At 46.7% G+C, this 12,980-nt stretch overlaps 1 protein-coding gene across 1 annotated transcript; it reads right to left on the bottom strand.

The window, feature by feature from the left end:
* Positions 1-314: 314 nt before the first annotated feature.
* On the bottom strand, positions 315-8,633 carry LOC114220638 (latherin-like). Its single transcript, XM_028118592.2, is given in 7 exon segments — positions 315-370; positions 1,522-1,585; positions 2,435-2,516; positions 4,127-4,276; positions 5,361-5,465; positions 7,219-7,366; positions 8,534-8,633. Coding segments are annotated over 7 exon segments (705 nt in total).
* Between the last annotated feature and the right edge of the window lie 4,347 nt (positions 8,634-12,980).

Raw genomic sequence — 12,980 nt, 5'->3', positions numbered from 1 at the left:
GCCTCCTTCCCGTCACTCTCTCACACCGTACTTGGTTTCCTTTACAGTACCCACCATCCTCTGAAATTTAGTTGACTATGCATTTATTTCCTAGTTCATTGTCAGTACACCCAACTAGGATAGAAACTCCAGGAGAACAGAGTCTTGTGTTGTTCAGGGCCATATCCCTAGCAGTTAGTGCATAGTAGAAGCTTCACTGACATTTTAAGAATGAATGAACGACCCATTTATAATGACCCTAAAGTCCAAGTGCCATCACTAAGGAATGGAAATATGCTCTGATCTCTCACCAGATTGGCACAACCATGGCTTCTTTACTTTGGGGATATTTGGATGGTGGCTTGGTACCTGCCCTGCTACAGCAGCAGACCTAGAAGGCAAAACAGATACCTTAGACAGTGGGAGTAAAGGAGGATCAGAGAGGCTGAAGGAGTTTTCTCCTGCTCCACATGGGGGCAGAGCAGGGTCAAGGAATGAGCCAAACACTTGAAGACATGAAGCTGGAGCTGGAGGCTCTGCTTAGTGGCTGGCATCTCTGATCACTTCACTGACGGTTCTGGGCCTTGTTTTCCTCATCCATAAACTGGGAAGAACTGCTCCCTCCCAAGCTAGTAACTTAAGAACTATACATTGAAACAAGACCGTGGAGGAAGTTGACATTACAGCAGCTGGTGGTCTCCATGGCCATGTCTCCAGAATGGTGGCCCAATATCAGCGGAGTGAGGGTATTGGTCAAGCTGCCCCACTCACATTTACTTTGGGAGAATCTGGGACCTGCACTTTGGGAGCTTTAAGACTCATTCAGATTAATTGCCTCAAGCTTCCTCCTTCATAAATAGTGAGCTCCCTGTCAGTGGAGGTATGTGAGCAGAAGACAGAAAAGTGCTTGCTGGGAGAGATATTTAAAGGAACTTTAGAAACCCCAGCAGCTAGCACTTAATAGGACTAATGAATCTTCAGTGAATGAAGGAAGAGTCCTTTACGCCCAGAAAATTCTGTTGGTTTTCAGATTCCCATTGGTTTTCAGATTCAGATTCCCAGCTGCCTGCTTCGGCTTCTGGACCTGGAAACTTCGGGTGCCTGGAGGTAGAGACTACTGGAAGGGAGCAGTCTTTGGGCTGAAACCAGGCCAATTTTCTGCTCGTTATGCAACACCATCCAATCTAGAAGGGTAAATGAAAAATCAGGCAGCTTTTCTTCCCCAGAGAAGCTCCCATTTATATCTCAGCTTGTCTCAGCTTTGGGACCAGAATGGAATTGAAACCAGCCTGTATTTGGCTAGTGGTGGAGGTTCAATGGCCAATGCGGCAGAGTGCTTAACCCTGGGCGTGGTGCCCAGGACTCCCTCAGCAAGCGGTCCCTGAGTTTATGAGGATCATTATTAGCAGGGACCATTCTGCCTCATGGAGGCCAGGATGTTTTGTCTGGGAGAAGTGTCAGGGGAGAGGAGATGTAAAGGGTGAGGGAGGAGTCTGAGCTTTGTCCCGGGGTGTCCTCTGTCTTCTCACCAACAGCACTTACTAATCAGTTCGTTAGTCACTTGCGGATTCAGATTATAAAGATGCAAATTAATGAAGGGACACGTCTGAAAGACAAGAAAGTATGCAAGAGTCAGGAGGAGGGCTTCACCAATGGAGGCTGAATATTCACAGGGCAGTCAAGGCAAGTTCTCCTTCTAAGACAATGTATCCTAGGGAACAACCAAGTAGGGGGGTTGGGGGGACAGACTGCCCAGAGGTCACATGTCAGCTGAGCTATTTGGCAGCTCTGTGACTTAGGTAAGTCATTGGCCATCTCTGGAACTTTTTCTTAAATCTGGAAAATGGAGATAATACTGTTATTTAGAATATGAGATTGTTTTGGAGGATAAGAAAATTCATGTAAGTTCCTTAGCACAGTGCCTGTGTGCTTAATGAATATTAGCTGTTCATTTTATGATTACTTATACTTATTTTAGAGATAAGGAAACTGAGTCTTGGAGAGGCTTATCAACTTATCTCCAGCGACACAGGTGCTGATTTTGACTTGAAGAATTAAATAATATCTGTAAAGCACTTTACCAATGCTGGTTGCAAAATGGGAACTTGGTAAATGCCATTCTTCTCTCCCTAACTCTCCGTCTGAAAGATTTACTTCCGGTTTATATAGATATATTTTAAAGATTTTATTTATTTATTTATTTGGGAGAGAGAGAGAAAAAGAACTATGGGAAGGGGCAGAGGGAGAGGGAGAAGCAGGCTCCCCACCAAGCAGAGAGCCCGATGTGGGGCTCAATCCCAGGACCCCAAGCTCATGGCCTGAGCCAAAGGCAGCCACTTAACTGACTAAGCCACCCACGTGCCCCGGTTTCCTTCCAGTTTATTAAGAAGATATAGTCCACCAAGCTCTGGGTCTTAGACTAAAAAACTGAAGTAGTTTGGGTTTATAAACTTACTTTTGCTCCCAAATTATTGATTATCAGGTCTCCCAGGACTCTTTCTACGTTTTCCACAATAATTTGTTTCATTGGGGTGATGCTAAATGAAGAATGAAAGTAGAACAGATTAAATTTTCCCAAATTCTCCTTTCTTTACATCACTTATGTGCTCAGTTGACCCCACATTATTTGAAGTCTCCTTGTTTCCACAGCTTTCCATGACCCAGCCTTGCCCTTCTGCTCCAACCTACGTCTTAGGGCTCCTTAAAATTAATCTTTCAGTTGAAATCATCCTGCCCTCATCATTGTTTCCCATGAACCCCCTCTCCTTGCCTATTTTGTTCCTCTCTCCTGGAATTCCCTCTTCAGCTTCTACCACGCTTTTAGGTCCTGATCACTCTCTTTCCGGCACTTTCCTGTTCCTCTCATTATCTAATGCTCCAACAGAACTTTTCTCCTTAGCCCAATGGTCATGCCTTCATGGAAGGAGTAGTGTAATATTCTCCAGTTGGGGGAGAAGAGAAAGAAGCGGGGAAATAGCAGTGTAAATGTGTCTTCAGATTCCTGACTCAGTCCATAATCCTTACAGGTAAGGGTAAATCTCATTCTCAGGCCAAGTGTTTGCTTTATATATAAATCAGCTAATCTACCACTTCCAGCCTGAGGATGCAGATTTCCCTCAAAGGAAAGACTAGTTTCCTTCAACATCTCAAAAGACAAAAAAAGATACAGAGCCACACTGACAGAATTTCCCTTGGGGGAAATGGCTGTGAGTCAAGGGTGTCCTTACCTGGAAAACAGGACAGGAGGGCATTACCAAACGTGTAAGAACTCAGAAAGGATTCCACACTCAGATCTTTCTCGATCAAGTGAGCAGCTGGGAGATGAATCAAAATAAAGAAATCATGAATGAAAAAGACCCAGTGTACAATAGATTGGTGATGACTATTGGATTCAGTTAATCATGGACATGAGCCTAAATTTTAAAAAATCTTATAAAGAAGATTAAAAAAAGAGATTATAAGTTTAGAAGATAACACTTAGTAAAAGGGCAAACCTCTGAAAACAGTTACTCTGAAGAGGAAGTATCACAGACCAATAAACAGATGGTAAAATCCTTGCTTTACTGGTAGTCAAGAGAATGGCATCCATGGGATTTTCTGCTGAAAATCCCTACTGAAGAGAAAAGTTGTAAAAATGAGAATAATTGGTCCAGATTGGCTATGGGGTGAAACTTGACCAATGTCAGCCAGAAACACCTCACTTCAGTTCTATTGGCGAGGTATTTGGTAGGGGATTTGGAATGCCTTAAAACTATTACATACCTTCAAATTTAAAAGTCATAAAACTGTTTATACTCTTTAAGTAATCTTAGGAATCTATAATTTCCTGCACTGAAAGGTTCAGGATTATTTACAACAGCAAAAAATTCAGAAATAACCTAAATGTCAGCCAATAATTGAGTGAGCCTGCTTTGTTTGTCCTTGGTACTATTCAGTGAATCTCTTTTCATGCCAGTGAAAATATTGTTTTCATAATAAGCAAAAATTTTAACTGACATGAAGTTCTTTTTGTAAGACACACATCCCCATATACACAAAAGGCTCATTGGAGAAGGGATTGTTTTGCTAGTGAGGTCTTTCAGGTGAAGCCTCCTTGGGGCTACAGCACAACCAGTTGGATGCAGAGAGAGAATCATGGAGAACTTACAAATTTTCGGATTGGATCCATACAGTGTCAGGTGCAATCCTGCAATGCCCAAAGGCAAGTTGGTATTTGCTGTCTTCACCCTTCTCCAAATAAAGCTGGACTATCATATCTGTCCGTACATGGAATATGCAGGGATTAAGAGCCGGAAACCTGTGGGAGGGAAGAATGAAGGCTGGTGGGAGAAAGTCTCAGAGCTTAATTCCTGCCATTTGTTTCCAGAATGAGAGTTCCCCCATGTTTGTGGAGGACCCTCAAAATCACCCTGTGAAGGGGAGCCTGGGTGGCTCAGTTGGTTAAGCGACTGCCTTCGGCCCGGGTCGTGATCCTGGAGTCCCGGGATCGAGTCCCGCATCGGGCTCCCTGCTCGGCGGGGAGTCTGCTTCTCCCTCTGACCCTCTTCCCTCTCGTGCTCTCTGTCTCTCATTCTCTCTCTCTCAAATAAATAAATAAAATCTTTAAAAAAAAATCACCCTGTGAAGATCATTTCCTCATTTTTCAAAAGAGGTGATTCGGGAGAACGGGGATGGCTTTCTCCAAGTCGTGCATCCAGCCAGTGGCGAAGCCAGGTAGGTCTGTGTTCAGGGTGTATAACTGATACCCCCTATCTCTGGCTCAAGGGACAGTTAGAAAGGAAGTGGTTGATTCTAAGTATAGGATCCTATCAAAACTGAGAAACTGTGACTTTGGAAAGTACTTTTCTAGAGGTCACAAACTCCATGGCCTCCAGGGCCAGGTTTGAGCTGGAAATGAGTAAGGGAGACCAGGGACTGGTTTTCACAGAGAGGGGTGACAGCTGCGATGAACTGAAGAATGCCTGTTCTCCCTGAAGATGCACCGTGCAGACCGAACAAAACACATCTGTGCACAATCTCTAGGCAATGGTGCCAAGGGGCATTGGGGTCTAGAGCAGATTCTGTGTCCTTGTCTTAAGTTGTATTCAATCCGAGCTAGGTGGGCTCAGGAAGTCCAAATAAATGAGGGTGGGGCTCTCTGGATAAAGCAGAGAAAGGAAACCGGCTCAACCTGCTCTGCTTTCCCTAGAAAGGCCCCAGCTTGGAAGCATTCAAGTATTCCCATGCTCTAATCCTACCGGAGAGAGTAGGCCCAGGCCCAGAGAGGGAGGGTGTTTTTGCCCCAACCACACAATGAGACTTCCACTGGACACCCTTTAGTTATGGCTGCTTCCCACACCCACACATCAGCGGATTACCAGTGACTTGCAGCTGTTACTTACTTTATTTGTATGGAAAATGCCAATGGTATCCATAACTCAACCCCCTTGAAGTTAGGGGAGTTCTCAAGGCAGACCTGAAGGAGTCGAAGGTCTTTGATCTGTACCCTGGGTGAAAAAACAACATAACAGGGAAGGTGGCTCTAGCCGTGGGTGGGCCCTGCTTTGGGCAAAGGCAGGTCCCCTGCAGAGCAGAAGCTGACTGTATGCAAAGATGGTTACTGACTCATTAATCATGTAATTTATCACGTAGCTGGTATGCTCAGGGAATATAGTCCTGAGCAAAAAGAACCTCTTGCCTTAATGCATTACAGAGTGGTCACGTCTAGCCCTTTGGCCAACACCAAGCAGGCTGGAATAAATGAGTGAATAAATAATGAGTAGAAGACGGAAAGCTATAGACAGCTAATGCTTGGGCAGAGCATATATATGTAAAACAATAAACGCAGTAAGTGAATACATAATGTGTCAGGTGATGGGTGCAGTGAAGAAAAAGCCTGGCAGGATCAGGTGAAGAGGATGACACTGGGAGGAGTGGTATTTTAGAGCACCAGGGAAGGCTTCTCATAGCAGGTGACACTGGGGCAGGGTCATGGATGAAGTTAGGGTACAGGTATTAGGATAGCCAGGGGAAGAAAGGGCCAGGCGGAAGACAGAGAAAGTGCACAGGCCCTGAGGCTGGAACAGCAATGGGCTCAGTGTGTGTGGAGGGGGTACAGTCAGAGCTGGGTGGCAGGGGGCCTGTGGGCCATTGGTAAGACCTTTGGGTTTGGTTCTGAGAACAACTAGAAGACATTGGAGGATTTGAGCAAGGGAGTTACATTGTCTCGCCGACTTAGAAGGATGCTTCTGGTTACAGGTGGAACAGAATGGGGGAGGAGGGGGCTTGCTGTGGAAGCAAGGGGACCTGGGACCATAAGTCAGAGGGAGATGGTGGTGGTTCAGACCAGAGGAGGTGCAGAAAATGGTCAGGTGCCTGGCTGACAGGGTGTGTGGACAGGCTGCATGGGGGTGTGAGTGAAGAGAGGGGCATTGGATGATGTCAGGATTTTAGGTCCGAGCGACTGGATGGGTGGAGTTTCATTAGTTAAGGTGGGCTGGGCTGGGGGAGGAGTAGGCGGGGACGGGTGGGGGTCAGCAGCAGTTTTGAACGTACTGAGAAGAGGGCCCTGGGTCATCATTGTCTTCTTTTTTTAAGATTTTATTTGTTTGAGAGGGAGAGGAAGAGAGAGCATGAGCAGGGGGAGGGGTAGAGGGAGAGGGACAAGCAGACTCCCTGCTGAGTGGGGAGCCTGACATGGGGCTTGATCCCAGGACCTGAGATCATGACCCGAGCCAGTCAGACACTTAACCGACTGAGCCCCCCAGGCGCCCCGGGCCCTGGGTATTCTAGGCTCTGCTGGCCAGATGGCATCGATTTTTGTGATTGCCACATCTTTACTGCAGAGGTTATTATAACTGGTACTGCTGACTGGGGGCTTACTGGGGACAGGGAGCTGTGTAAGCACATGACCTGTGTTATTTCACTTAATATTTACAACAGTCCCATGGGGTCGGATGCTATAGTTCCCCATGTAACAGGGGTAGGAGTTGAGTCCCAGAGAGGGGAAGAGACTGGAAGTGAGCAGCCATTCTCTTCCCAGACAGAGAGACTGAACCCAAGTCTTCAGCATCTCCCTAGCTTCTGCCTCTACCCCCAGTGGGAATTTCTCTCCACCAGTGGGTCTTAGTCCATCAGAGGGGGAAGGGCTGTTAGTTGAGGAAAGGGCCTCCGTAGAGTCAGAAAATGCCAGGAGGGTGCTCACAAACCAACAAACCAGGACAGTCTAGATATGGGGGGTTCTGATCAGAGACCACTCACATTAAATTGGCATCTCTGTTGGTGAGCAGGCCACCCAGGATGTCCTGGTTGCCTCTTGCAAGGGTGAAGACATTCTTCAGCGACCCCTGGAAGTCAGTTGTCTGCAGGGCAGAAAGAATGTTCGTACCAAGGAGTCCTTGTGTCAAAGCTGAAAAACAACCTATCCGCCCCCCCAACCACCACCATTAGACATTTAGATGCCAAAGATTCTCAGTTGCAGCCTTGACCTCTAAGCATGTCCCACATATGGATCTTACTCCTAGTTTTCCTGGCCTGCTTGGTGCTGGGCCAAGTTCCAGGTGCAGTCATTCAGCAAATATTTGTAGAGGCCTACTGTGTGCCAGGGCCATGCCAGGCTGCACCTGTGAGAACAGGCAGCACTCTCTGCCCTCATGGAGCTGGCGTTCTGGTGGGGATGAGGGAAGAGAGATGATAAAGTAGTGAGTAAAGGGACATGTGTGAGTTAAATATAGATAAGTGCTGTGAAGGGGCTGGTTTCAAAATATTCAACAACCAGCTGGGCACAGGCACCAACCAATCAGAAAGGACATCAACCATAGCTCTGTAGCCAGGTCCTGTGGCTCCTGGGCTGTGCCAGGGGTTGACTCATTAGATTTTGGTTGGTGAGGAGGCTGGAGTCCTGGGGCTGAAGGCGGGATGGTTGGGGTGATGAGGGCACCACCTGGGGAGTCTTTGGGCAGGGGCTACTTCCCAAGGAGTTTAGAAAAACATTTCAGTATTTTAACCACCAGAGCCATACCAAGCATTCTGCTGAAGCTATTTTTGTCATGAGGGAAAAATAAAAGGCAGATTGAGGAATTGAGAATATTGGGTGAGGGCAGTAATTCATGCAAGGATGTCAAGGAATGTCTTCAGCAAATGCGACATTTTAGCAGAGACTTGAAAGAAGGGAGGGAGCCACGTTGATAGTTAGTGGAAAAGTGTTCCAGGCAGAGGGAACAGCAAGTGTTAAGGTCCTGGGGTGTGCTCCATGTGTGGGAGAGGCTACTGTGGCAGGAGGGGAGCCACTGAATGGGGGGTGGTAGGAGAGGTGAGCAGGGGCCAGTCCAGGTGGGGCTGGGCCTTTGAATAGATAGACCAGGGCAAGGAGACAGGAAAGAGGGGAATCTTGGGAGAACAGTATTAAATATATTAATGTAGTGATGATCAGAATGGCTAATAATTAATCATGTTAACTGCCTCCCAGGCACAATGCTAATTAGAACTTAACCCACATTGGCTCATGGTCTAGACTTTTAGGAGAGGCCTAAGGTTCTGACAAGGCCAGGTGTGACCCAAGGCAGGACACTCTCACCATTGGTGATCTGAGAAGAAACTCTGGACAGGGCCTCTTGAGCAGAGGTTGAGGCCAGCAGCCCACAGAGGAGAATGAAGAGGCCGGAGACCTTTAGCATCTTGGGTCAGGCACCTGTGGGGGAGCAGGCAGAGAGGGTCAGCTGCAGGGTCATTCTCTGAGAGAGAATTCTTTGAGAGGGTCTCCCCAGAGCTTCGGTCTATGGTGGCTACAGAACTCATGTGGCTTATTCTACAGATGGGGCCGGTGAGTTTCAGAGAGGAGACATGCTTCTTCTCACAGTATAGAGCAAGAAATGAAGATTCCAAGAGATGAAGTCACCTGCCCAAGGCCACACAACTTATATATAGGTTTCACCCTCATAAAACATAAATCTAAGCCTCAGCAGAATCAAAGCAATCCACTTATATTCTGTCTTTTGGCTATCTTCCTTCCTCTTTGGAAAAAGATGGCACCATTCAGATCCTCTATAATTTTTATCATAATGTCTAGCATCCAATGAAAAATGACAGGGCACATGCGCACACACACTCTCACACACACACACACACACACAGGACAAATGAACTGAAATCCAGGAAATTAAAATATACAATATAACAGACCCACAGGTGAGTCAATTATTCAAATATTGAGCAGACAGCAGGGCAAACAGCCCATAGAGGATGAGAAGGAGACCTGAGACTTTCAGCATCTTGGGGCAGTACTTGTGGGGATCCCAGGTAAGTAGAGTCAGTTTCAGGACCACTGTGGTGCCTTGGGTCTCTGTCAGTTGATTCTGGATGGGCTGTACAGTGGGGCAGACTTTATAAATGGTGAGTGACCCCCTTGCTGGGGAGAATGGCACTGGGTGATGGACAGCTGGGAAACTGATGAGAAGCCCTCAATCTCACCATGTCTGACCAATACCTCCAAAGCAAACATTCCTGCATAGAAGGCCTGGGGAATTAAGGGGTTAGGGACTCAACTGATGTGTCAATAACATATTTCAAACTGTACATCATGAATCTCACCAAATGCAGAGGGGCAGAGAAGGTAGGGAGCATTGAGAGAGTCTGGAAACTGTGTTCATGACTTTTTTTTTTTTTAAGATTTTCTTTATTTATTTGACAGAGAGAGACACAGCGAGAGAGGGAACAGAAGCAGGGGGAGTGGGAGAGGGAGAAGGAGGCTTCCCGCCAAGCAGGGAGCCCGATGTGGGGCTCGATCCCAGGACGCTGGGATCATGACCTGAGCCGAAGGCAGACGCTTAACGACTGAGCCACCCAGGCACCCCTGTGTTCATGATTCTTGTTCATGGCCCTGAAAGAAGGGAGGGAGCCAGGTTGATAGTGGAAGAGTCCCATGAGTGAGGTGGACCCAGTCCCATCAGTGAGGGATGAAGCCACCAGTCTGCTCTGAGTGGAGGCAAGGGTGCATGTACCCTGGCCTCAGTTGAGAGAACCTTGGGGTCTAGCCTGGCTCTACCTATTCCTTGCTGTTTGATGCTGGACAGCTCTCCAGGCCGTTCTGGGCCTCAGCTTTTCCATCTGTAATAACAGTAGCTGGCATTGACAGGCAGTTTTCACAAATGCTTGTGGAATCCTTGTAACATCCTTATGATGTAAAGACTATTATTAGTCCCACTTTATAGATGAGGAAACCAAGACTCAAGGGAAGAAAAAGTTGCCCAAGATCATAGGACCAGTCTAGAGTAGAGTCAGGATTTGAGCCCAAGCTTGTAACTTTGACACCACATCCCAAATTCCTCCTTTTAGAGCAGAGCTGAGGCCTCCTTGTAGGGTGGGAGTCACAGTTCTCTGTTGCACTGGGAAGACTTGTTCCTCAAGGCCTGAAGGACAGATATGCTCCATCATCTGCTCCCAAAGCTGGGACCCCACTCAAGCTTTGATTTAAAAAATGTATTAAAACATATATTTCAGATTATTTACAGGAGCTGTGTTTACAAGGGAACATTTTTAAATATAGAAATGCATAAAGAAAGCAATATCTCTACTTAGAGATAATATCTGCTAGCACTTCTGTTCATTCCTCTCTATTCTTCATTCTGTGCAGCTGGATATACACACAGATGTGGAGAATACTCAGCCAGCTAACCTCTTCACAGCAGGTCTTCCCGAAGGGACGACTGAACAGTATACTTTCTTGTCTGCCACATTAAGTCACTTAACCATTCTGGCAAAGAACAGACAGTTCCACAGAGTCTAAGCCATGGGGACCTTGTCATGCTGATCTCCCACCAACCATCCCTAAATGCTGCCTACTCACTGTTTCCCTGGTATGCCCCACCCCTCCTGCCACAGGACCTTTGTTCACGCTGTTCCTATGGAAAGTAGCAAGCACTCCATAAATCTGTGTTAAAAGAATGAATGAATGTGGGGCGCCTGGGTGGCTCAGATGGTTAAGCGTCTGCCTTCAGCTCAGGTCATGATCCCAGGGTCCTGGGATGGAGTTCCGCATTGGGGTCCTGGCTCAGCAGGGAGCCTGCTTCTCCCTCTCCCTCTGCCTCTCCCCCTGCTCATGCTCTCTCTCTCTCTCTGTATCTCTGTGTCTCAAATGAATAATAAAAAAAAGTCTTAAAAAAAAAGAATGAAGGAAGGAAGGAAGGACCCATTCTTTGAAGCCTTGTTCTAATCTCACCCTTACCAAGAAGGTGTTACAGATTTCCCTGGTAGAAATTAGTCTGATTCCAAAGCTGCACATTTGTCCCCCTATTCAACCCCAGGTCTGAGGATATTAGCTTCTTCCTTTAATTTGTCAGCTTTTAGGGGCTGTGTCTAAGTTTGTCTGTCTCCCTAGGCCTCGTACTACATACTTTGCACACCTCATCTCATTTCATCCTCTTCAAACCCTAAGAGGGGTTGAAGCTCCAACACTCACATTATGGGCAAAGATGCTGTACTCTGAGAAGCTGAGTAATGTGCTTCCAGCCCCTGGAAGAGCCAAGACCCACACCCAGGAGGTAGACTCTAGAGCCAAGGTCTTAATCACAATTCAGCTTCATGCAGTATGTTTTCTACCTATGGACACATGTTAGAGCCAGAAGGCCATTCTAATGTGGGTCATTTGAGAGCAGGGGTTCCCAGCAGATGTTTTGGCATGACCACCCACCAAGACATCACCGCATGCCCCCTCTTTGTAGAATGTAAGCAAGAAAGCCCAGGAGAGGAGGCAGAAAGGGCAGGTAGGGGTCAGAGTCTAGGGGAAACATAATGCCAGGCTTGGAGCCTCAACCCTGAAGGGTTTTTTTTTTTTTTTTTAAAGATTTTATTTATTTATTTTAGACAGAGGGGAGGGGCAGAGGGAGATGGAGAGAGAATCTCAAGCAGACTCCCCATTGAGTGCGGAGCCCGATGTGGGGCCCCATTTCATGACCCTGAAATCATGACCTGAGCCGAAACCAAGGGTTGGTCGCTTAAGCGACCGTGCCACCCAGGTGCCCTAGTTTGCTTTTTAATAGACTATTTTTCTGAGTAGTTTTAGGTTCACAGCAAATTTGAGCAGAAAGTGAAAAGTTCTCATATACTTCCTGCCCATTATGCACACACAGCCTCCTCCATTACCAGCACCCCCGCCAGAGTGGGGCATTTGTTATAATGATGAGCCCACACTGACACATCATTATCACCCACAGTCCACAGTTTATATTAGGGTTTGTGCTTGGTGTTGTATATCCTATGGGCTTGGACAAATGTGCAATGACATGTATCTACTATTACAGTATGCAGAACAGTTTCATGGCCCTCAAAATTTTCTGTGCTCTACCAAATCATCCCTCCCTCTTTCTGAACTCCTGATAATACTGATTTGTTTTTCTTACTGTCTCTATAGTTTTGCCCTTTCCAGAAAATCATATAGTTGAAATCATCCAGTATGTAGCCTTTTCGTATACTAGGCTTCTTTAACCTAGTAATATGGATTTAGGGTTCCTCCATGTCTTTTCATGAGTTGATAGCTCATTTCTTTTTAATGCTGCATCATATTCCACTGTCTGGGTGGGCCACAGTTTATCCTACTGAAGGACATCTTGGTTCTTCCAAGTTTTGGCAATTATGAATAAAGCTGCTCAAACCTCCACATGCAGGTTTTTGGGTGGACGTATATTTTCGGTTCCTTTGGGTAAATGCCAAGGAGTGTGATCTCTGAATTGTGGGGTGAGACACTCTGGAAGCTTCGATCAGGGTTGTGAAATGCACGTCCACAGGTACCATTGTCAGCACACCTGCTCCCATTGGTCAGTTGGATGGGCAAGCGTTTGCAGAACAATAGGGACAAATGTGACTTTGCCCGCTGATCTTGGGTACAAGCGAAGGAGAATCAATTTGTTCCTTCTTCTGGAACCAAAGGTGAGGTCTTGCCTCTTCTTACAACACTCCCAAGCTGAGGAGGATGGAATGCAGGCTCCTGAGCCATCAGCGCTGGCCCCAGAGCCTAGTCTGGGGGCCCA

This window comes from Eumetopias jubatus, unplaced genomic scaffold (genome assembly GCF_037043125.1).
Source record: "Eumetopias jubatus isolate StellerSeaLion01/CBP00866 unplaced genomic scaffold, mEumJub1_p1.0 scaffold_9, whole genome shotgun sequence".
NCBI classification, from domain to species: domain Eukaryota; kingdom Metazoa; phylum Chordata; class Mammalia; order Carnivora; family Otariidae; genus Eumetopias; species Eumetopias jubatus.
The sequence above is the reverse complement of the archived record's forward strand: the minus strand, read 5'-3'. Positions and strand labels throughout refer to the sequence as shown.